This window comes from Barbus barbus, assembly GCF_936440315.1.
Source record: "Barbus barbus genome assembly, chromosome: 46".
In the NCBI taxonomy this organism is placed as follows: Eukaryota; Metazoa; Chordata; class Actinopteri; order Cypriniformes; family Cyprinidae; genus Barbus; species Barbus barbus.
In genome coordinates, this window is record NC_136724.1 from 24,684,090 (window position 1) to 24,710,600 (window position 26,511).

Here is a 26,511-nt window from a genome sequence, read left to right on the forward strand (position 1 = left end):
GGCAGTCCTCTGCACCTATTGACAGGCAACCAGCATTCATTGCCTCCAGGAGGGGCATCTGCTCATATGGCTGGTGATCATACACCTTCCAGCTCCAAGCAGAGAAGAACTCCTCGATTGGGTTCAGAAAAGGCAAGTATGCAGGGAGGAATTGCATCATAATACGAGGCTGTTCTGCAAACCATTCATTCACAAGGCGAGAGTGGTGGCAAGCCACATTGTCCCAAATTATGACATACAGAGTCATGCCAGGCCTCAACAGCCCTCTCTCTTCGGGTGGAATCAGTCTTTCTTTCAACGCATCAAGAAATGTGATGAGGTGTTCTGTATTGTATGGGCCAATAGTTGGTATGTGGCAAAGAATCATTGGAGATGGCAGCACACATGGTGATATGGGCATCCCTCTGACCTGGCCCTCTGCCCAATGATGTTCCTCCCGCGTCTCCTCACGGTACAGAGGTTGAAGCCAGCTTCATCCACAAAAATGAATTTGTGATCTGCCCCTTCAGCTTCAAACTCCATTATTCTCTAAGAAAAAGAGCAAATTCATAAAGCAAATTATTCCAGTCGCATGTAACTATGGTAAACAAGGTATTACAATAAAAAAATCTGTACCTCAAATCTGTACCCCCTTACAACCCCTTTCTAAATGCAATCGAGGAATTCTTTTCTGCGTGGCGGTGGAAGGTATATGATCGGCAACCACACGCCTGCATGACTCTTCTGCAAGCAATGGAAGAGGCATGCGGAGACACTGAGGGGGGATCAATCCAAGGGTGGATTCGGCACACAAGGCCTAGCCTGTGAGGACATTACCTGTGATGCTGACGAAGTCTTGTGGCCAGATCCAAACAGAAGGCGGGATCCATAAGCCCCCCACCACACACACACACACACACGCACACACGCACGCACACACGCACGCGCACACACACACGCACACACACACACGCACGCACGCACACGCACACACACACACAACAAGTATATGTTTTTTCCCCCAATACCAATTTATCCAGTAATTGTTTTTGTTTTTTTACTTTTGTTTTGTTGCTAAATTTGATGATTTGTGATTTTCTATTTTTCTTTATTTCTGTAAGAATGTTTGTTTTTTGTAAAAACTCTGATTACTGCAGAAATTCTACTTTTGAGTTTTACAGAAGAAGGAGTCTGAGAAAATGACAATAAAAATAGAAACACTAAGACTGCAGTGTTTTATATAAAGCCCATCAGTGTGTTGCTGGTGATATGAAAGAGTAATTCATATGGTGCTTGTGTGTATGGTTTTGTTGCAAGAATTTTTTTAGAAAGGAGTGTTCTGTTTTGATTGCAGTAGATGTGAGTTGTTCATCTCCAAGTGCTTTGTCTGATTGGCTTGAGTGTAGAGTTTTGACATAATGAGCCAAATTCTGCAAAAAGTGTGTAAGCAATAGGCAAAAACTGTAATATGTCCATGTAGTTTTTATTACATTTTAGTTTAAGTTAGTTTAGTTCTTCAATTTTAACTAAACAATAATTAGAAATGTTGACTAGGCAACTAACTAAAGATTTGTCAAATATTTTATATTATTTCAGTTCATGTTTACTTTATTTCAATTAATTAAAAATATATATATATTAAAAAAAAAATATATATATATACACACACACACACACACACATATATATATTTTAGTTTTTGTTAATGATAATAACCTTGTTTCAAAGACCAAGTTTGGGTTTGTCTGTCAGTGCAAAGTGACTTACATTGCATTCAAACCACACATTTGATCAGTTCATGCATTCCCTGGGGTTTGATCCCATGATCTTGGTGTTGCAAGCGCCATGCTGTATTGCTGGAGCTATAAGGAGACTGTGTTTGCTGCATGTGCTGTCAGTGCAGGACTGTAAGACGGCAGAAATCAACAGGATTCTGGAATGTTCTGAGATGTTCTGACCCCTGATTCCTGCCGGAGATAAACGACCCTCATCCACACAGAGCTCTTCCTCTCCAATCTTTAACTCACTCCGTACAAATGATTGTGTGTGTGTGTGTGTGTGTCTCTGTGTGTGTCTCTGTGTGTGTGTGTGTGTGTCTCTGTGTGTGTCTCTGTGTGTGTGTGTGTGTGTGTGTGTGTTTAAAAAATGTATAAACACTAAACAGCTGCTGTAATTGATGTCTGTTCTCATTTATGACACACACACACACACACACACACACACACACACACACACACACATGTTGGTTTTTGTGGTTTATGGGGACTCTCCATAGGCGTAATGGATACTGAACAAACTGTGTGTGCTATTGCCCTACACCAACCCTACACCTAAACTTAGCCCTCACAGGAGACTTTGTGCATTTTTACTTTCTCAAAAAAACTAACTCTGTATGACTCATAAGCATTTTGAAATATGGGGACATGGGGCAATGTCCTCATAAGTCACCTTCTCCTTGTAATACCTGTCATACCTGTGTCACTATACACATTTGTGTCCTCAAATGTCACAAAAACATCACTGAAATTCCCAGCTGAAAGAAGTTCCCGTCAGCGTGAATGTCAATCTTTACTTTATTTGTCCCCATCAGGGAAATTTGTTTTGAGCAATACGGGTAAAAACTGCATAACAAAAAACACCAACATCAATAATAACGATCACACAGTTTTGTCCCTTGAATTAGAGTTTAACAGCCTTGTAGCCAAAGAAATGTGAAGCACGAGACGCATGTTCCTCTGTGAAGGAATGTTTATGAGCGTTATAAACACACACACAATCTTTGACCAGCGCAGCACTAGCTCTGAAGCGTCTCGGGCTTGAGCTGACCTCTGACCTCTGACAGCATGACCCTGATTATTGACATGTTGACCCAGGAAATGTTTGAATCTTTGTCCTGGATTGAAGTCTGTAATCAGTCACTCTATAAGACTATAAGTCTTCGTCATCATCATCAGAGTGATTTTGCTGTGTTTAACTGTGTGTTTTGGGGAACGGAGCTGCGCTGTAATATCAGACTGCTACATGATTTATGATAGATTACATTCAGATGAATGATTGATGAGCTGAATAAGATTCATTACGGCCAGAGACTGAGAGATGAAGATACTGATGGAATGAAGTCAGATAATGTTCTAACAGACAAACACAATAAATAAATCAATGAGCTGCTCTTAGATTAATGTGTTCATAACACAGTGACTCTACTGACCTCTGCTGGAGAACACCAGGAGCTTCAGTTCTGAGACACTCCAAAAATAATAGAATACAATTATAATAGATTTAATACAATAGAATACAAGTTGTCTCTACATTTTTTTATTTTATGTTACAATACTACACTCATTCTGGCAGATCATAAATGGAACAAATAAAATAAACATAAAGTCCAAAAATAAACAAAACAACGTTTTCTTAAAGGTTTTGGAGAGACATAAATCCAGTTAGAACTCTCAGAAATAATAGAAATAAAAAAGATCAAATATGAAAAACTATAACCAACTTTATATATTTATCATCAATAAGTGCAGTTTGTTTCAATCTCATAAATTTTAACTGTTAAACCATATTTTTGTTTTTACTTAAATTTAATTGTTGTCATAATTTATGCTGGATTTAGGCATGCCCTGAAAATATTTGTATTTAAATAAAAATCAAACAGATGCAAATAGTTAATTAATAATAATTCATTGTTTGAGTGCAGAAATCTGATCTGTTTAATTTATGTTTGATTGAAAAATATGAATCACATTAAGTTTATTATGTTGTTAATGTTAAAACTGTGTAAACCAAATGAATGGAAATGCAATTCAGATGAGCGAAGATATGCAAATCAGATGTGAAATATGCTATATATGCAAACAATATATGTAAAAATATATAATATAATAATATATGCAAAAATATGCAATTCAGGTGTGTTTTTGTTTAGCTAAACACACTGACATTTATGATAAAAATAATATATTTCATGTTAATGTATCACACTTCAATTGTCCAAAATGTTTCTTTATTTTGTTATTATAATCATTATCATCGAGGGAAAACGTAGTTTGTGTCAAAGATTTGCTAGTGTGAGGTGATTAGATGAGTTGAGAATATTCTAGAGATGCTGATGTGTTGTTGTTTGCTCTGGTCATGTGATCTCGCTCCTCCAGTAGAGGGCTTGTGTGCTGCGCATGCGCACTGCTCAGTGCTGTCTGTCTGGCGGATCTCTCAGGCTCTGAGTGCGGGTAAGAATTCATCATATGAGCCACAATCTGCGCTTTTGTGTTTAATCTGCTCCACAGGTGTGAGATTGTGTCGCGAGGAGTGGGATGTGTGTGTGAGTTCCCTACAGCCGCAGTTGTGTGTGTGTGTTAACGCTGCTCGGCTAATGTGTGTGTTTCTGTCGTTTAAAGCCAGTGGAGATGAAGATGTAGCTCGTGTGTGTTTGAAGTGTGACGCGTTACAATGTTTCTCCGTCAGCCGCTGACGCGCCGCGAATGTTACATTGTTCCACTCCTGCAGTTTCTCCAGAGCGAGATCTGTCGTGTTCTTCTCATCTCATTCTCTGTCTGTCTGTCATCACATGTGTGTGTTTGTGCTGAAGTCGCCATTTTCCTGCTCTCGTCCTGGATGTTGTGTGTGTTTCTCTTTCTTCTTCAGTCTTCTCGGAGCTGCTGCACCTGTTGAATTGCACCTTTACTTCAGATTTCATGGACCTCAGCTAGTTCCCTCAATCAGTTCTGTGTGGACAGCGTTAAAATGGTTTATTGTAGAGAAATGCCGTGTTTACTTTCAGTTTTCAGTTTAGGACTCTGCTTTTGATGCTTTCAGAAGCAATCCTCAGGAAGGCTTCTGGTCAGATGATGCTGATCCTGACTAAAGTTGTGTTGTTTAGTTAACCCGTTGAATCCCAGATGATTCCCAGACCTGAAAATATCCAAATGTGTTGTTAGTGACCCTTTGAAATAATAATAATTTTTTTGTAAAAGTGTGTAGAAAAACCGTTTTATGGTCGGTGGGATAATGTGTACTGAATAGTTTGATCATATTCTAGGGTTACTATAATGCATTAATAACCCTTATACAACACTAATAGAAATACTGCAATAAAAGACACAAATACAACCATCAACATATTTCAAAACTGTTACTTTTTTGTAAAAAAAAAAAAAAAAAAAAAAAGTGAAGTGACATTCAGCCAAGTATGGTGACCCATACTTGGAATTTGTGCTCTACATTTAACCCATCCAACGTGCACACACACAGCAGTGAACACACACACACACACACACACAGCAGTGAACACACACACACACAGCAGTGAACACACACACACACACACACAGCAGTGAACACACACACACACACACACACACAGCAGTGAACACACATACACACAGCAGTGAACACACACACACACACTTTACTAGTCTCTTGTTTTGGCGTCTGATGCAGTCCTCATCTTCAAACAGGAATTAAACTGATTGCACATTTAATTGAGATCATTTATCTTTTCCATATTTGCAGGAAGTGCACTAAAACATCCATCAGTAAGGTTTTTAGAGCTTTATAAATGAAACCCTTTTTTATGGTCACTATTGTGAGCGGTGGGATTAAACGAGTTAATCATCATGTTTTTAATAATGAGGGCATTAAAACCTCTTCATGTTTCATGTCAACTCATTTGATATGATACGAGTGATGAATTTATGCTGGAATGGATTCCATTCAGAAATGGAGAAATTATGAATTTTGCCATCATTACTACAAACTAGGGGTGTGCAATATATAGTCTGTGACAATATCATAATTGTTGTTTTAACATTATCGAGTATATTGCAAAAACCAAAGAAAACACCCCTACAGAGTCTAGTAGGTTAGATTAGTGCGTGTGCATTTAGAGTTCTTTCATTGCATGATTCAGTCTAATAAATGCACTTAAAATGATCACTAAATCACTAAATTCAAGATATGGGGCAGAAAATTATATATTTATATCATTTAATGCCAGTTTTTCACCTCCTAATAACTGCATGATTACAAATGTTATATTAATTTCATAAAGCAGTTAATATTAAGAGAATTCAGTTTTAGACACCACATTGCCTGTTTTCTGTATTTCACCAACAGAAATAATTCCAAACACAGCTACAGCACTGTTCTGTGTCTCTGAGCAACATGACGGTGATTCGTTCCTGAATGAATCATGTTTAAATGATTCGGTTCAATCGGAATGAATCACTTATTAACAGTGACTTACTGCCACATACTGGTGGTTTTAATTTCACTTTAAAGTATCTTTTCATTTTTTAAATAATTTCAAATATCAGTTTTCAACATTTTGTTTAAAATATTTGTAACTGCAGGTTAAAAGCATTCTTGTCCCCCTGAGCTGCATTAAGAGGGTGATATGATGCTATTTCAAGTTTTGCTTTGTCTCTGGAGTGTTACAAGCTGTTTGTGCATCGATAAGATCCGTAAAATAGCAAGGACTGAAGTCTCAAACCCAAAGAGATATTCTTTATCAAAGTTTAATATATGAAACACCTCATTTAAACACGCCCCCACATATCTGTGTGGGAAGATTTGCATAACTCCGCCCAAATGTTTACACAAAGAAAGAAGGCGTACTTTTATTCTTGCTGTAGTATTGTTGTCATGGAGACGCTGTGTGATTCCAAATATGGTAACATTTCCGTCATATGCTTGAGGTATTCGACCAATCACAACGCACTGGATAGCTGGCCAATCAGAGCACAGCACGCTTTTCAGAACGATGAGCTTTGTAAAGATTGACGTGTTTCAGAAAGTCAGGGCAGAGAGGAGCAACAATGTGTTTTTTAAGCTTAAACCACGTAAACACATTGCATTCCATCAAATACACAGAATAATGTTGTTTTTAGCATCATATGACCCCTTTAAACAGTGTGTAAACACATCTAAACACTTCATTTCAAAGATTCTTTTTATTGATACTGATTTAATTTGCCTGGAAGCAGCCCAAAAATGTCTTTATTATTCTAACCGACTGATTAAAAGTAAGAAATTGACTCATAAGATGATGCACACTTTTAGAAAAAATGGCTTTGTGAAGGGAAAAATGGCCATAAAATGTAAAAATATTTAAGCTTCTTTGGAAAAGATGAATTTCTATCAGTGTGAAGTGATATATGAAGATTATCAGAAACTTCAGGAGTCAGCTGCCTTAAGATACCAGCACAATAACACACTCAGCTAAATATCATCTGATTATTATTAGTGATAAAATCCCAGAAAATATTGAGATATTATTTTTTGTCAATATCGCACACCCCTACTAGAAACAATTATATAATTACTGCTAAGTATAACTATTATATATATAAATATGATTATATAAGAATTATGTAAACAGAAGTGACCTTATTTTTGTATAATTGAGATACTATTATAGTTTTTATTCATACTTTGAAGCAGTTTTTATATTTTTTATTTTAGTTATTTGTTGTTTGTCATTTTTCTCAGTTTTTTTAATTTCTATATAGTTTTCATTAATTTTAGTTTAGTTTTAGATATTTTATCAAGTTAAACTAAATGAAAATGAGATGTTGAATAGATTAAATGAAAGGTTTTTATTTTCTTATACTTTATATTTAATGTTTATTTTATTTCAAGTAACTACTTTTTTCTTTTTTTAGTTATAGTTTCAGTTTTAGTTAATTATAATAACCCTGATTGACTTTGCAGCCAACGCAGTGCTTTAAAAAAGATTTAAGGTTAAATGTTTATGAATGTAAAAGTTAAATTGTGTGTTTTTTATAACAACGCTTTTTAATATTTGAAACCCCTTTGTGCTTCATATTCTACAGAGTGGCAAACTAATTCATAATATTTGCTCTGTTCATATGCGCTCTAAGAGTTGAGTGTATGATAATAAAGAATAATGATGAATGCTTTATGCAGTAGTTTCAGATGAAGTGCTTCATGTTCGCCTCTATCATCAAGCATCAGTTTAGAGGGATTCTTTTAAAGCGGATGTTATAGTTCCAGGAATAGAGAGCTAGTGTAAGTGCATTAAAACAGCAGTGTTAGCAGCTCAGAGGAAGCGCTGCGTCTGTGTGAACGGGGTGCTTTAGTTAACTGGCGTGTAATGGTTGTTTATGGATATCAGAAGTGTCTTGTTGGATTTTCACATGCGATCGGCTCGTAACGGCAGATAATGCTGCTCCTCTCTTGTTTGTTTGGACTTCTGTGCCAGGAAGTTGTTGAAATGTTTCCTGCTGAATGGCTGCCACACATCACTTCCTGCTCAGTTGTGAGTGTGTACACGTGTGAGTGAGTGAGTGTGCATGTGTGTGTGTGAGTGTGTCACACAGAATTTTTGTCATATATTAATGTCAAAAATCTTGTGTAATATAACTTGTGTTTGTTTGTTTTCTGGTTTTTATTGTATTTGTTATAATTGTATTTTTTAAATAGTTTTTGCCATTAAAATAAGCCTAAGATGCTGACATGGCATTAAATAAAAATATACTACTATTAGCTGGTTTCATAAAAGAGGCTAAGAAAAGCGGGGATTAAAGTCCAAAACCTGACTTGAAATAACCTAACAAATCAATCGGGACTAAAGCGGTTTCATAAACGACAATTTAAGTTCACACAATCTCACTAATTGGATCCAGGTTCAGTGAGTCAGGATAATGTGATGTGCACGCTTGATCATGGATCAGATCGATGCACCATGGCAAACAGAGAATATCTGTGCTGTTTAATGCATTTGAGACGGTGTGTTTTCCTCAGTGCATAACTGACACGTCACAGGTATATTCTTCATCTGTAAATGTTAGAAAGTCATGCAAATATATCCATATATCTGTCAGGAGCGGGCGAACACTGCTGTGCTACACAGACAGAGCAGAATAGAGTAATAGCACAATAATTCTGAATAAAATATACATTCTGCTAAAATATTTGTTGTTGGACATTAAATGTGACACATGTAGAATTTTAATCGTACATATAAGTGTATTTTTATGATAGCAGTAGCTGTAAATTAAATGTAAGCTTAATACCGCTCTACTAGCTCAAATGAGTTACATGTGTTCCTCTTATCAGTTCAAATCTAGTCCGATTTCTATTATTTTCGTTTTTAATTCAGTGATTTTAACTTTTAATTTAGTGCTTTTAATGCTTTAAAGAGCAATTTTAGATTGTAATGTTTAATGTTCTACTAATAACCATAAAAGGTACATCTGTCCTAAAACCCCAGAGAAAGGCTGCATGGCTGGAAACTGAACGCTCAAGCAGCAACTGTGTTCAAATGATTCATATCTTCAAAAAAAACATTAAATACAGTTGGTTGTAGCCTATAGTTGTATTTAGTTGATTATTTAAGTTGCATTTTCTGTATACTTTTATTTTTGGACTAATAAAGTCAACTAATTGTATTTGAGAGAGTCATATCAATGCATTCCTATTGGTCAGAGTTAGAGGAGCTCAGCTTAGCCTGCTCCAGACCAGCTTACTTTCTCAGCATAAGTTATCACAGTGAGCTTGAGCTATGCTAATTTTGCTTTCGGAAACCAAATCAAGTGACAATAAGGCTGTATTCACACCAGGAAGATCCGATAATTCACTTGCTTTGGTCCGGACCAAATAGAATGTTTGTTTGTTTGTTTGTTTGGTGCGGTTCGCTTTCACACGGCCCTTTTTGCAAGTGAACCAGAAACTGTAAACAAAACCAGACATGTGCCAAGGTCATCCATTCATTGGACAGGAATTCTCAAGCAGGGAAAACAGGAAGTGCAAAAACAGGCTAATCATGGAGATCTTTCGTAGTGCAATTTTTATTCTTTTACTGATTTGCTGTTATGAGATACTAACGCAATATAAAGAAACTTATGAGCATCAAATGAGACAATGTGTAATTACTTAATGTAATTACGACTTGCCGAAAATAAAATCTATAGATATAAAATACTTAAAGCATATCAAAATGTTAGTTTAAGCACTTAACCTAGATAAATGTGCGCTAGGCGCATCTCCAGTCGTTTGTGCGGAGAGTGGACGCTTCAGGACATCAGTGGAAACTAATGAAATACTCCGTAATTGTTGCTCATAAAGGTAAGAATAACACATCGTTCGGAACTGTAACGGGTCTGTTTTTATTTGTGTGCACTCACAATATCAAGAAAACATAGTGCTTTTCTAAAATAAAGAGAACTAATAGATCGCTTGCCGTCCCAGTCTTGAACAGGAGCGCTTCACAAACATGAACCGAAACTCTTCCTTGAATATTTTCCTTACAGACATGATGAATATATCTATAGAAAGCTTTGAATTACTACAAAACGTAGTAAAACTCTTGCATTATAATCCGTAAAGATGCATTTCTTTCTAAAGAAGAGTCCAATGAGGAGATGGCGAGTCATCTGACTCAGAAAACACTAGTTTATTAATAAATAATTCAAATATATCCTTACTGTTTCCCCCAGACACATTCATGCGGCAATCTTTAGCCTATTTAGTGCACTCGTTGCTGTGGGCGCTATGGTCACGAAAACGCATAATTTGCACGTGTTTTTAGGCATTGCGGTTTAAAAACAAGGGATTTAAGCGATTGAGATGCAAACAACAGCACTATATGTGTTTCTGAGTGTGCTTTCAGCAATTGGGTCGGATCGAGGCCGGTTCATATTCACACCTTAAACGGCCCGTACCAGAGTTCGTTTGGAACCGAGCTGAGACCACCTCTTCAGATGGGTCTGGGTGCGGTTGATTGGTGCGACCGGAGTGTGAAAGATCCACACCAAAACGGGAAACGAACCAGAGTTCATTTTAATCGAACTAAACAAGACAGGTGTGAATACACCCTAAACCAGACTAAACTAGTTTTATGAAACGGGCCCGTGGGGAAGTGCATGTTCTGTGTTTTCCATAGTTTGTGAAGTTTTATTATCATTATTATTTGTTGTTGTTGTTGTTATTAGGCAGTTATTTTAGTATCATTGAGATACTTTTATAGTTTTCATTAACATTTTTAATCAGGTTTTTTTGCTGTATTTAAATTTTTTTAATTCTAATTTTATTAATTTAGTTTTCAGTTTTGTCCCCCTCGTTATTTTTAGTAGTTTTTTTTTTTTTTACATATTTAGTTATATAGTTTTTATTCATTCAATTTCAGTTTTAATTTTATTACATCATGTTACTAATTTAAAATGATAAATGTTGCCTTGGCAACATTGAAGTTTATAAATTGTTACTTGAATTAAAATAAATATGAACTGAAATAAAAAACAAAGTAAATGTTAAATGGTTTTGGTTTTATTTTAAGTTAACCCTGTTTTTAGGTGGTAATCTTTTACTGTTTAACTCTGATGTTGTGTTCTGGTCAGAGAGGAGGTTTCTTTTTCCAGAAAGTGCTCGTTTATGTTGTTGAATTGGACTAAAACTTACTGACACGGGTTATAATAATATCCCCCAAAAACTTTTTATAATTTTTGTACTTTTTAGGGGATTTTTTTCCACTTGTGCTGTTCCCTGTCAAAAAATATCAGCCTAAGATTCATAATTGTTATGAATTTCTTATTATGATATAATCCAATGATTTTCATCCAATAGTTTTCTTGATCTGATCTTGTGCAGCTCAACTATGCGATCCACAAATAATGCTTTTTCACTCAGAAACTGAGGCGCATGAGTTCAGATCAATGAGACCTACAATCAATCAGCTCCAGAAGGAAACACAAACCTGTGCTCATCCAAAGAAAAGCAGCTGATAAAAAGATTGAATCCAAGATTTACTATAATGAGAGATTTACAAGCAGGTCATTTTTGGCCAAATGAGGATTTTCAGGATTTTTGGTTTCCATTAAAACTTAATGAAACTGTTCATAATGATTGTGTGATTAAATTAAAAAAGAGCGAGATGAAGGTGATCATCAGCTGTCATGCATGAGTTCATTCAGACGTAAAGAGTCACTCGTTCTGCATTCACTAATTATGTTCCTCTGGTCATCAAGTATTTTTTTAACACTGTATTTACTGCACAAAGACTTGCTGTCAGTGAGGTTTGAGTTTGATGTGTTTGACTTGAACACTTTTCTCTGTTTATTGTAAGGTCTCTCTCTCAGCTGTTCTGTTATGTGTGTTTATCAGGAACAGTCATGTAAATACTGCAGAATCATCAGACTCAGCTCTTGCTGTTTGGGATGTTTTTTCAGTTTTGGAGATTCAGTTATTGTGCAAGAAATCAGTGTAGAAACCGTTTTCAATCAGTAGATCTCACACATAATTAGACAGAAACAGGGAGTCATCTTGAATTTTGAAGTAGAAAGAAATGCATTTGCTTGAAAAATGTACTACAGTAATCTTTGTTTTATTTACAGCTTTGAAAAATCATTTTTTATTGTGTGATTTGGTTTGGATTTTATTTTCGTGTTTTGTTGTTTCTTGGGATCGGTTTTGGCTTCATAAATGCTCAGATGATGAATGCATGCGTGCGTGTGAGACAAAGCTGCAAAACAAGACATGAAAGATTCACGGCAGTCCATATGACTCATGTGAAGTGTTCAAAGCATTTGAGTTGAACTTAAGAACTAAATCATTCAGATTTGTGAGTGAATCATTTAGGTGGATTTTGTCAGGTGAATCATCTGATTCAAAAGATTCATTGATTGATTATAAGATCCCATATGATTGTAAAGCGCTTTGGGTGTACAGAAATACCCAATAAAAGCGCTATATAAATGCCTCATTCATTCATTGAATCAGTGAGTTGAACTCAAGAACTGAAATAGTCTGGTTTATGAGTGAATCATTTAAGCAGGTTTTGTGAAGTTAATCAACCGATTCAAAATGAGCTTGTCAATTTGTTCATCAATCAAACATCACTATTCCTCTCATCCGTCTGTTTCAGATATAAAGCATCATACGAGTCATTTGGACTGCTGTTATGATTCTTTATGCTGCTTGCTTGTCATTTTTGGAGTTTCAGTCTGTGTTTGTTGTAGCTGAATGATGAGCACATTCTTTAGAGCTTCTCCTTTCCACAGAAGAGAAAAAATCAAACCGGTTTTGAATGCCATGATGACAGAATGATGATTTGTGGGTGAGCTGTGTAGTTCTGAAGGTTTTATTTGAGTCGTGCGTCTGAAGGAGGAAACTGCAGAGAGTCACAGCGGTTCTGTTGTTTGAGATTTGAATGGGAGGAAAGCGTGTGACAGAAACACAATGACTTGTGAGTTGTTTGACTTTATTTTAATGATGCATTAAATCTGCCCTATGAAATCCAACACTCTTTCATGCTCATTTTACGAGCCGATTCCAAAAAGCATCTGTTTTGCTCTTTTTTTCTCACTAAAGAAGATGCATTTTGTAGCATTTTTGTTTTTGAGAATCGTTTGTGCAGTGAAAGTGTCTTGTATTCTCTATTAATCAGCAGAAAAACACCACAAACACATGATTCCTGTCTGAATCTGAGCCAGATTACAAATTAACCTGTTAACCCGCATCGGCCCGCGGGCGGGCCGGAAGGGCGTGGTCGGGCGTGGTCGGACTTTTTATTACCTTTGTTTTAGAACAATATTCAATCAATTATCATTAACTATATATCATTTGAAAGCTAAAACACTCAAGATTAACGATGTGAGCTTGTTTTTGAAATCAATACACCAGAGAGGAAAGGGTTAACAGAAATGCTGAAAGACCGGCCATTTAAAATGAACAAAGCGAACCGCAGTACTCACGTTTGATCGCCAATAGCGCTGGTCAGCTCAGACTATTCCAAGACACACCAGCATACATTTCAAGAGAAGGGTCCACTCTTCAAAATGCATCCACTTTTTAATCCAAAACAACGAAAAAATAGGGGAAAACACGATAGATCCTCCTTTGTTTACATAAGCGATTCGAGTTATAGTTATCGATAGCGTCCATTTTCCAATAAATATCGATTATAATTCGTATTCCAGCTTTGAAACGCCATCTATTTCCAGCAGAATCGTCTCTTCCGAGTAAGAATAGCCCTCCCTCGTCTCTCTCCTTCAATCGCAGGAGCTGTTATAACCCGGGACAGTAAGCGCGTCCGTGAATGGGTCAGCGAGGTGTCAATCCGGACACATCACAATAGGGGTGTTTGAACCCAGCCAATGCCTCGCCAGCACAGTTTTGATGGATGGAAGTGTTAGCCAACCACAAGGACGTTTAAAGTGATTGACAGTTTGAATAGTTTACGTAAGATTGTTTAGAGAATAGCTCGGCGTATTGTCCGTGTGTTTTCGTGCGCTCTCGGGTTACGCATGAAGCGTACACATAATGGCGTCGCAGCGCTACACAGACTGGCTATCAGCGAACAGATGTTGTCCAAAGCTCACATCTGAATCTCTCCATCGTGGATCTTCGACTTGAGAAGTGTTTCTGTGGCGTTTGGTGGTGTTTTGGAGGACGTGGGGAGAAAAATGGCTAATTTAGTAGCCGAATACGCGCTGAGATCGCTGGGAAGCGTGGATAGCATTAGCACGTAAGTGTCTCCACCCTCCTCTTGAATGTTTATGTGTCTTTATCATGTATTTGCAGCTTTTGTTTCATGTTAGCTGTTTTAGATTCTAAAAATGACAACGGAGAGGGATAATATGAGGGGATTACATGAGTTTTGTTCGTGTGGGTGGGTGGGTGTGTTTGTTTGTGGGTATGTCCCGGTTATTGTGTGTGTGTGCGTGCGCGCGTGTGTGTGTGTGTGTACAAAATGTAAACAGTGTTGCAAGTTTGATTTGTTTTGCTTACACACTTTCTCACTCTTTTTCTCTCACTCTTCCCTGTCTTTTCAGAGGTCTGGTGAATCCAGATGGTCAGAAAAAAATATATTTTAGTGGCTGCTAGAGCGTCTTCCTCCACTGTAAATACTGTAAATAGTTTTTTTTTATTATTATTTAGTAATATTAGTAATAGTAATCTATTACTATATTAGTAAAATAGTAATATTCATAATATTCACCATATAAAATAAATAAAAAATACAAATGTTGTAAAAACAATGTATTTTGCATGTTTTGTGTTTTCACTAGTTCAAAAATGATCAAATCTGTTTTGGTTCACTGTTTTCATTATTGGAATTGTTCAGAATAAAGACTGTTTAGTTATGTTCAAATTCTGAAATAGTTTTGTGTTTTTTTGTGGTTTCATTGGTAGAGCAGTTCTGAATTGATATACATATGTAGTATGCAGTGTCTTATGGAGTCTCTAAATAGCATTTTTGAAAGGATTCCTAGACTTTTCTTGAAATAAAATATCCAAATGACTTTTCCAAAGCTTTTCTTGAAATGAAATACCATAAAGATGTACTTTCTGTAAGTCTTTACCTATAAAAAATTTATTATTTCATATTTTATTTCAGGAAATATTTAGGCGTTTTTTTTCAAAAATGCCATTTGTAGACTAACCAAATGACTAAATGAGTCAGCACTACAAATGCTGTTCAGAAATAGTTTTTTATTGTGTGTTTTGGTGGGCAGAGCAGTTCTGAATTGATATACATATATGTATTATGTAGTTTTGACTCATTTGGACATTTGTTTACAAAGTGTCTATTTGGGGTCTCCAAATGGCTTTTTTGAAAGGACGCCTAGATTTTTTTTAAATAAAAGCTTACAGAAACTACATTTTTGGGAGTATCATCCTCAAATTTGAATCAAAACATGGTCAGATGTTCAGCTTTATCTTTATGGTGTTTTCAGGCCTTTGGCATGAAAGTCTCATCCATTTTTCCCTTAGTGAGCTTCATTAAAACATATCGCGAGTCAATTTCATGTATATTTTACCTTGTTTTACTCTATTGCTATACTAATTTTGAGTTATTATGACTCTAGAGTAACAAAGGATCAAGTGTCTAGTTTCAAACAACACCAGATTTTTAAATATAGACCTTAGGGTTCAAGAGCTACAGACATTTTTATTTGGTTATATCGTTTTTTACAAAATGCTCAAAAATAGGGGCGCAGGGTAACAGGTTAAAGAGTATTTTTACATTAAATGGAGTATTTGAACATATTTTTCCACTCCAGATTGTAAGTTAAATGATACATTTCAAATGAAATCTAATGCTAATTTCTTACTCATTTTGTGATTCCATAAATAGTTTCTGTTTTGCTCTTTCACGTCACACTTGCTCACCAGATATTTTGTAGTACAGCAGTTTTTATTGTGTTCTTCCTCTTAACCATCAGAAAACCCCACAAACCCTGATCTGTGTCATTCTGAAACTTGATCTTAGGCTGCTGTTGTTGTGTTGAGTGCATTAAAGCTGATATATGTGTGTATAAACTGAAAAATCTTCATTTGTATTTTGTGAAATAACTGTACAGTATGTGATAGTTTTTGGAGATCATCAGGTTTATTTAAGATGCAGGGCTGTGAATTATTTTGATATTTAAAATGAGCTCGTTCTGTCAAACGAACATTAAATATCAGCAAATGTTTTATGGAAAACAGCATTTTTAGTTGTATGTTATTGCCAGCTCTGGCTTCATTTATTTATCTCTTCATTTTTTAATGCTCTTTGTGTGTTTGTGGAGAAACATGGAGAGACACTGAATAATTCACTTTTCTCATCGATGCGCCGCTCGAACACACTTTGATGTGCTATTACAGTTTTTATTTTGAATTAGATTTTATTTTAATTTTACTTAATGTTTTAGTAATTTTGTTGTCTGCTGTTGTCATTTTTATTATTTTTAAATATGTCTGTATAGTTTTTATTCATTTTTATTTCAGTTTTAGGTTTTAGTACATCAGCTTAAACTAAACAAAAATCAGAAATATTGCCTTAAGTATAATTGTATTTAAATTTGAATTTATATTTAAATAAATGATGCTTATTTTGAGGGTTTTAAAGCATTTGCAAAGTTGCAAAGTCAAAACGACCTGAATGTGTTATTTAGGGTTAGCTCTTGGCAGTGCTTAATTTGTAAATGTGGAGGTCCCGGAACAAAGCGGGGTGATGATCCGGCATGTGATTAGAGGAGGAGAGGTAGCGGAGCATTCAGCCGATCACGTTAGTGGACAAGTTTAAGTGATTAACAGCGTGCATTAGTTGCTTTTATGAGGAAACCGCAATTTCCAGACCGGGGAGGGGGGGTAGGCTACTAAAAAATAATGGAATTTTATTTCACAAATCTCTGTAATAGAGTTATAATTATTCCTGTCTATAATTTTGAAAAACACGGTCATTCTAGCCGCCACGTTAGTTTGTGGTGTGCACATATACTAGCGTTCCGGTGATACAGAGTAAAAACTCAAGCGATCTCTGGCATTCATTCAGCCAGTTTCTCTGTCAATCAATAAATAAAAATAATACATTTAAAACGGTTTGATATAAATAAATAGACCAATTAATATGAAAAAAAATTCTGATGAGAAATAACTAAATAAAAGCCTTTTACAACTTGCATTTAACCATTTTTATCTGTAAATACACAGTTATAAAAATAAAACCCCCCGTCTCCACAAAAAAACTCTGTTTCCACACCCCACTTTTAATTCAGATTAATAGTCCACTACCCCAGGGTGTCTCTCAACCAGTTTCAAGAGTATCTGATGTTGCGGTACATAATAAAAGCCCTCCAAATCTCATATTCTACCTGTTCTGTCTGTGATTTTGGATGGCTCTAAAAAGGAAACTCCCTGTTTCCACAGACCAGTTTCAATTCAGATTAATAGTCCACTGCCCCTGGGTGTCTCTCAACCAGTTTCAAGACGATCTGATGTTGCATTACAAAATAAAAGCCCTCCAAAAACTCATATACGACCAGTTTTGTCTTTAAATTCAGAAGGAAAAAGGAAACACAATTTTGTTTATATGACATTTTATGGGTGTTTTATAATCATTTTTATTGTATAATTCATCATTAGCCATTGGCTGAGTGATACTGTGTACTGTAATATCAGTCTGCACTGAAAGGGGTCTTTGAAAACAAGAACTATATGTGCTTTTGAACAGCTTAAATTTTGTAATGTAATATCAGGTCTTGACTTTGGGTGAGTGATATCTAGGCTAAATGTTCACTGAGAGAGTCTTCTATCAATCTGAACTGAATGTGGTCTGACCCAGGGGCAGTGGACTATTAATCTGAATTGAAACTGGTCTGTGGAAACAGGGAGTTTCCTTGTTAGAGCTATCTAAAATCACAGACAGAACAGGTAGAATATGATATTTGGAGGGCTTAATTATTATGTACCGCAATATCATTAGGATATTAAGATCATGTTGCATGAAGATATTTAGTAAATTTCCTACCGTAAATATATCAAAACTTCATTTTTGATTAGTAATATGCATTGCTAAGAACTTCATTTGAACAACTTTAAAGGAGATTTTCTCAATATTTAGATTTTTTTGCTCCCTCAGATTCCAGATTTTCTAATAGTTGTATCTCAGACAAATATTGTCCGATCATAACAAACCATACATCAATGGAGAGATTATTTATTCAGCTTCAGATGGTGATTCAGCTTTTTTATTACAGATAAATATTTAATATATAAACACAACATACATTTCTTAAATATATAATGTATGTGTGTGTGTTTATATATAAATAATAAATATACACAGTACACACACATATATTATGTAAACAAAAACTTTTATTTTGGATGCAATTAATCACGATTAATCGTTTGACAGCACCATAATAAAATATTAAAACAGCTTGGGTATTTTTGTTATGAATATATATTTTATAGCATAGAAATTGAGTAAAAAAAAAAATCCTTGTCCAATAAATGATGAACAACTAGAAGTCATGTAACTTTTTTTATTTTAAATGTTCAGAAACCCCGACGAACATTCCGCTCTTGAAACTGAAATGTAACATTTGTTATAATTGTAGCATATTTGGTTACATATTTCAAAATGTGGAGACCTATTTTTTTTGTCCATTTAAAACCCATTTTGCGAAGCGGTCTCTGTGGCAGAGATCAGGCTGATGTTGGCGTGAGATGTTTGGCTGAAGAGTGTTTCATGTGTTCAGTCATAACTCACTGGATCTGTTCGTAATCCTCATCAGAGTCTCCCATGCATCAGCGTCAGGGACTTTCATCAGCTCCTCCGGCTGCTGGAGTGATTGAAGATTAGACCTTCATGTTTATGCTTCATTCAGTTTTTATCTCCACAGATGTCTCTATCAGGTTTTGCCGTTTGAAACGTCTTGCTGTTTATTTCCCCAGAAGTCTTGCTCATTTACATGCCAGTGTTATTTGAGTATCATTGACATACTGTTGTTATTTTTATGTTTAGATTTTCTATTGTAATTTTAAAGTTTGATTTTTAAGTAGATTTTTTGGTTTTACATTTATCTATGTAGTTTTTGTAGCTTATCTATGTAGAAATTTTTAGTAGATTTTTTAAATTTGTAGTTTTTAGTCATTTGTAAAATTAGTTTTTGTTTATTTTAATTTTAACTTTAAAGATTTCAAATTTTTTGTAGTTTTTAATTTCTCTATTGTTTTTATTATTTTTTGTTTGTTTTCATTTTAGTTTTTATTAATTTTGATTAGTTTTTTTATTTTAGAATTTTTGCTTGTATTTTTTTTAATGCCTATGTGGTTTTTATTCATTTTTATTTCAGTTTTAGTTTGTTAGTACTTCAAGATAAACTAAATGAAAATGTTGCCTTGATAACTTGATAAATGAGTTTAATTTTTTTTTATATTTTATATTAACCTGTATTTTATTTCTAGTAATAAAACTGTTAGCCTGTTTTTAATGGTTTTGGTTTGTGATGCGGCTTCTAATGGGATGTGTCTGGTCTCTCTCAGGTCCTGTAGGTGTTCAGTGTGATCCGGGACAGATGAAGCCTGTGTTTGAGCGGGATGTGTTCGGGCTGAACCCCTGACCGGTCAGTTCATTCATATGACGCTCTTTCTGATTGGATCTGATGCTTGTTTTAATTCTCTCTGAAGATTCAGATGCTGTGATGATGCTGTTCTAGCTCACGTTATCAAATATGAACAGCCGTCAGAACGTGCCAGAGATCATGTTCATTTAGTCAGGAGAGCGGTTAAACTGCTTGACCAGTTACTGAAAGATTCATTAAAGTCAAACTGAATTTACAAAATGGCTTTGTGTAATTATCAAACCGCAAAGCCTGTGATTAAAGTAATTCTATGCACAAACTTTTCAGAGTCAAGCATCTGTTAATAACATTGATTACTAAAAACATGCATATAAATATTTACACGTATCTATGTAAATTTGTCAACAAGTTAGGTCACATTATAATCTCTTTTGGAAATTAAAAAAGACAACAAATATTAGTAGGTGTACTTTAAAATTAAATTATTATTTTCAAATACTAAATTTAAATTGAAAAACTTTAATTGTACATTACAATAGCAGTGTTGCTTATTTTGTTTAATATTTTTAATATCAAATAAAATAATAATAAATTATTTTTTAAAAATTTAACTTTAAAAAACATAAATTATACATTTTATATTACAATGGTAATATTTCTTATTGTGTTTAATTTTAATCATTGAAATAATATACATATATAGTTAAAATAATTAAGTTGTTAAAATTTATTGTAGCCATATTGATTTATATATATTTTTATGTTATATATAATTTTTGAGTGAAATTGTGCAGCAAACCTGGAGCTCTTTTAGGATTTAACGTCACAATCAAAACAATTTTTGTTTGAAAAATCACAATTCCGTGTGTTGTTGTTGTTTTTTAATAACCAGAATTGTTGTTCTTTACTAGTTGCCCAACAGCAACCATGTAGTTGGCGTCTGGCCCCGGGCTAATTGCAGCAAAGCTTCTGTAAGAGTAACGAACTAGTCGTCCAGATGAGCAGCGGGCTGTAATGTGTGGTTTATGTGAGCTGAAGTGAGATCGTTTGCAGCAGTTTTTCACTGTAGTGACTCTCTAAACTCTGTAATCCATCGCAGTCGCTTTGAACGGCCTTCTGGGAAATCAGCTCACTGCAAACCGGCCTTAACGAGGTCTGCTGGAGTCTGAGACTCTAAAACCGTCAGCGTTCAGTTAACTAGCAGAGTTAAATCCTGCTTATTATTTTACTGTCTTTACAAGGAGCCAAACATCTACATCCTGTCCTGGTGTCCTTACTGTTTAAAGGGTGCTTTTTATGATCTTAATATTTTTACTCATCAAGGATGCATTAAATTGACCAAAAGTGCCAGTAAAGACATTTATAATGTACCAAAAGATTTTCTATTTCAAATAAAAGCTGTTTTTTTGAACTTTCTATTCATCTGTGAAGCGTGAAAAATAAAATGCATCACAGTTTCCACAAAAATATTGTTATTTTCAACATTGATAATAATCAGAAATGTTTGTTGAGCAGTAAATCAGTATATTATTATGATTTCTGAAGATCATGTGACACTGAAGACTGCAGTAATGATGCTGAAAATACAGCTGCAGATCACAGAAATACATTACAGTTTAATAGATATTCACATAGAAAACAGCTGTTTTACATTAGAATAATATTTCACATTTTTCCTGTATTTTTGCAGAGCCGATCTCTAATGATGCAGAGTGAGGACCGCAAGAGAAAGAAACACAGTTTGAACCCCAGAAACGTGTCAGACGAGTACAGTCTGCGTGTGAGTACCGTGACCTCTGACCCCTGACCCCTGACCTCTGACCTTCAGTGACTCTCAGAACAGACTGATGAGACTTTCTTCTGCTTCTCAGGAGAGACCGAAAGAAGAAACCACAAAGATGAAGAATAAAGTTTCTACATCACAAGGCAGGAACCAGAATCTTCTTACATGCTTCATACAAACACACACTGTGCGGAGTTTGACTTCATATTATCTAGTGTTTTTAATGTCGGTCTGTATTTCATTATGTTTCTTCTAGTGTATATTTTGATCAGTCAGAAAGTTTGTTATATGTGTCCCTGCAGCACAAAAGCAGTCATCAGTAGCACAGGTGTATCTGTAGCAATAGACAACAATACATTGTATGGATCAAAATTATACATTTCTCTTTTATGACAAAAATCATTAGGATATTAAGATCATGTTCCATCAAGATATTTAGTACATTTCCTACTGTAAATATATCAAAACTTCATTTTTGATTAGTAATATGCATTGCTAAGAACTTCATTTGAACAACTTTAAAGGAGATTTTCTCAATATTTAGATTTTTTTGCTCCCTCAGATTCCAGATTTTCTAATAGTTGTATCTCAGCCTAATATTGTCCTATCATAACAAACCATACATCAATGGAAAGATGATTTATTCAGCTTTATGACTGGTTTTGTGGTCCAGGGTCTGATTTGCATGTGTTCTCCGCAGCAGTGAGCAGTAAGAAGAAGCCGTGGTCCTGGGATCAGTATCTGGAGGACGAGCGATCTCAAGCCGCTCCTCTGCAGCTCTTCACTGAGGTACTGATCCAGGATCAGCATACTTGTATTTAATTGTTTTTGCCATGAAAATAGCCTAAGATGCTGACATGGCATTAAATAAATATATACTATTACTACTACTCCAGGATCAGCTCTGAGTCACTCTCAACACAGAGATACATTACTCTGAGATGCACGGCTGTATGATTTCTGAACCTGAATGAATCATGCATTTTAAGTTGCATTTTAAAAGTAATTCAGTTGCTAATTGTTCATGCTTTCATTTAAATACCACTGTTTTTCTTAATAAATAAACTTAAATTTAGAAAAATGAAAAGACAATTTCTGAAAAAACTAATTAATAAATTATAACATTTTCTTTTAAAATTATATTAATTTTTATAGAGCTCTAAAAATGAAATTAGTAATTACTTTTTTTTTTGTTAAATTGTGTAAGTTTCATTATTTCAATTAATTAGACATAACATAACTTAATTTAACCTTTATAACAGAATCCAGAAAATTGAAAACAAAATCAAAATAAGATATTTTTTTCTTACCCCATTGGCAGATATTTTTACTTGTTATAAGCAAAAACGAACAAAATTTGGATAATATTTTGAGAAAAGACATAATATCTTAAGTAATTTTACTGGTCAAGTAAATGCATCTTGATTCAAGAATTTGTAGATATTTATACTAGAAAACAAGAATACTATGGAAGAAAATAATGTTTTTGCAGTGAAGTCCCACACTGAAAGTTCCTGACCTTTGAAAAGTACTGCCTCGTGAGCGGGGACTTTCTGAGGAGCACGTTTTTACCCAGAACTTTATTTAGATCCTGGTTCCTGCGGTGGAAGCACTCCGAGATCCTGGGGAAAGTTCCTGCGGTGGAAACAGACTTTTGCTTCCAGGACAAATATCCAAACATCCTTAAATCAATATACATCTACTGGAGATGCAAAAAGACATAAAACAAGAAGTCTTATTTCCTGGGAAATTGATCAAAATGAAGTGAGTGTATGATTAAAACAAGGAAAAAATATTTTCCAGTGGGTTTATAGAAATCAAATTCATTCAAAGGCAAAACAAGTTTATTTTTCTCACTGCGTTTTTGCCTTTTTTTTTCTTTTTTTTTTATCACAAACTCACTTAAATTTGATAAATTTATTGGGAAATAAGAATTCTTTTGTCATTTGGCTTTCTTGAGTTAAAAATGTTTAGATATTTGTACTGGAAAACAAGCACAAATACTGAGGAACGGCAGCAGCAGCTTTGCTCTGATGAACTGTAGTGAATGTATTGTGAAGATATCTGATGTGATATCGAGATTCTGTATTTGTTTAGAGCTGTTTTGGCTTGTAAACGCTGCTTGATCTGCAGATTTCTCTCCTGATTCAGACCAGAACACTTTTTCACTGGAGGAAGAGTTATTATGGATTATGAACTCTATGGTATTTTAGTTAAAAACATCTTAATGCTGGATGTGTTTCAGCTTTAGTCTTCTCCAGATGTTAACTGATGGACTGGAGTGGTGTGGATTATTGTGATGTTTTTATCAGCTGTTTGGACTCTCATTCTGACGGCACCCATTCACTGCAGAGCATCCATTGCTGAGACACTGATGCAGAGACACATTTCTACAAACCTGATGAAGAAATGGCCTATTCCTTCAAATTCACTTTGGTTGCATTGATGTGTAAAATGAGTGTTTATGATATTATGATGGTTTGATTTCCAGTGAATGCATGAACTCATCAAATTTATTTCTTGAATGCAATGCAAGTGGCTTTGATTAGAAGCGTCTGCCAGATGCATAAATATCACGACAGTTTTTAGAGCGACTAGAATGTAATGTAATAGTGTACAGATGCGCTGATGCTCTGATTGTTCCTGAAGGGATGCGACTGGACATCTGCTCCCCTCGGAAACACGGGAGGCGGTTGCCATGGCAACTCCTTGAAGACGTTCGATGGTTCTTCGTGCCTCTGAGCGCTTGTGTTTTCTCTTCTAGTTCCAGGCGTTTCCTGACAGCAGGAATGGTTTTAAGGCGGGGATGAGGCTGGAAGGCATCGACCCGCTGCATCCGTCCATGTTCTGTGTGCTGTCTGTGGCCGAGGTCAGAAACTCTCTCTTACTGTCATTAAGCACTCAAAGACTTCACTTGACGCCTGTGTGTGTAAAGCATTATAAAGGTATTCATAATGTACATTGTAATGCACTATAGCATTGCATAAATAATTACAACCAAAGTTCATATGCATTGGTTTGTTTGTTGTGGTTTAATGCATTATCCTTTCCAAGGATTTAACTATGAATATTATATATTATAAGCATTATAATGTATTATAACAATGATTCAGGGATCAAACAAACCTTCATGACAAAACATAATTAATGCGTGAAATAATTTTAAAATGCATTGTATATAAAAAGGCTTTAATGTGCTACCAAGGTATTGACACTTAACCTGCATGCATAATTAAAAGCATTACCTTGGTAACACTTTATATAAAGCATATATATTTATATAATATTTTTGATGCATTAATCACACCTTGCATTGTCTGCATCTGATCGAATGAATAATTGTAACCACAGGTATAATTCTTATCTATTCTTTGTTACATCTTGAGAAAGTATAATGCATTAAAACACACGATAAACTAATTTTAGGTGCAACAAGGAATATGCTAATGTATTATAATGCATAACTTATATAAAAACAATGCTTTACATTATACATACCTTTATAATGCTTTATGCATAACAGCTTCGAGCAAAGTGTCAAGATTCTCCATAAAGTGAAAGGTGATTTATTTTTATTATTTTTAAATGTTTTTTAATTAAATATAAATTTTTATGTATATTAAACTAAACCCTTTTTTGTTTTTGATGTTTGTATATACTTTTGATTTATTTAATGTTTCTTATGATGAATGTAGCTGTAGTCGTTGTCATTGCTTTAAATTATAAACAATTTTGAGGTGGTGTCACATGCATTCCTCAGAGAGGAGGATGTCCCAGAATGCATTGCTGCAGTGCATAAAACAATGCAGAAATATATAAAAATGAATTGCTTTGTATGTAAATGGATAATGTTTTCAGATCTGTGTGTTTTTGTGCTTGTTTCGAGTATTTCCGGTGAGTTTAGCGTCATGTTAACGTGTCTGCTTGAGATTGAGATTCTTGTGGTTGTTGAAGGTGATTGGCTTCCGTCTGCGGCTCCATATCGATGGGTACTCCGAGTGCTATGACTTCTGGGTAAACGCAGACTCTCCTGACACCAAACCGGTGGGATGGTGCGAGTCGACGGGACACAAACTCCATCCGCCCAAAGGTGCGTTCGGCTCCATTATATCCTGTGTCTGCTGTTTTGTCTTTTATAAGATAATAAACATCATCTAGATATGAGCGGTGATAACGAGAATAATAGATTAAATGAGCTAATGAGTGAATCTCATGAAAGCAGTCCAGAAGATGTCTGGATTCACCACAAAAAAAAAAAAAATATATATATAATATATGAAGAGTTTGTTTGCAAAAACGGATAACTCAGTTTTTTTTTTATTATTATGTTATCATGTTTTTATTGTGTTAGTTAACTGTATTTTTTTTTTTATCTAATCAAAATAACTCAACTGTAGTTTGATTTGAGATTAATTGGAAAGCACAATGAAAAAACATGATTTTTGAACATTATTTTGAGTTATATAATATTCATAATAATAAGAAGAACAGTTAATGTATTTCCTCTGAAACATCTGGTCATTTTAGGTAACTTTAGTTTTGATGTTTTTCTGGAAAAAATAATTGCACCATTTGTTGTACAATTTTTCAGTTTATTCTGATTTAAATTAGATTAGATTAGATTAGATTCAACTTTATTGTCATTGCACATGTAAGGTACAGGGCAACGAAATGCAGTTAGCATCTAACCAGAAGTGCAATAAGCAGAGGTACAGGATATACAGTGCCTACAATATGTTACATATGTACAGAATATACAGATAAGGCAGTAGTACTATGGACATAATTTACAAATTTTTAAATACTATCAGTATGATATACAGATGGGTGATATGAACATACTATACAGATGGATTGTACAGTAAATGTATGTACACTATGAGCAAAAACTATGAATATAATTACAAATGGATATGAATAAGCTATACATTGAGA

The 26,511-nt window shown here is 34.9% G+C and overlaps 1 protein-coding gene across 2 annotated transcripts in view; it reads left to right on the plus strand.

The window, feature by feature from the left end:
- Positions 1-4,152: 4,152 nt before the first annotated feature.
- Positions 4,153-26,511, plus strand: part of l3mbtl4 (L3MBTL histone methyl-lysine binding protein 4) — a 65,482-nt gene continuing 43,123 nt past the window's right edge. Inside the window, exons 1-7 of one of the 2 annotated variants that reach the window (XM_079408750.1) lie at positions 4,153-4,208; positions 19,756-19,835; positions 21,484-21,573; positions 21,665-21,719; positions 22,280-22,365; positions 24,341-24,445; positions 25,531-25,666. In XM_079408750.1, coding sequence (XP_079264876.1) covers positions 21,496-21,573; positions 21,665-21,719; positions 22,280-22,365; positions 24,341-24,445; positions 25,531-25,666 — 460 coding nt within the window. In that variant the 5' untranslated portion in view covers positions 4,153-4,208; positions 19,756-19,835; positions 21,484-21,495. Of the gene's footprint in view, positions 4,209-19,755; positions 19,836-21,483; positions 21,574-21,664; positions 21,720-22,276; positions 22,366-24,340; positions 24,446-25,530; positions 25,667-26,511 lie in introns of both variants that reach the window. The other variant, XM_079408749.1, reaches the window with a different exon arrangement.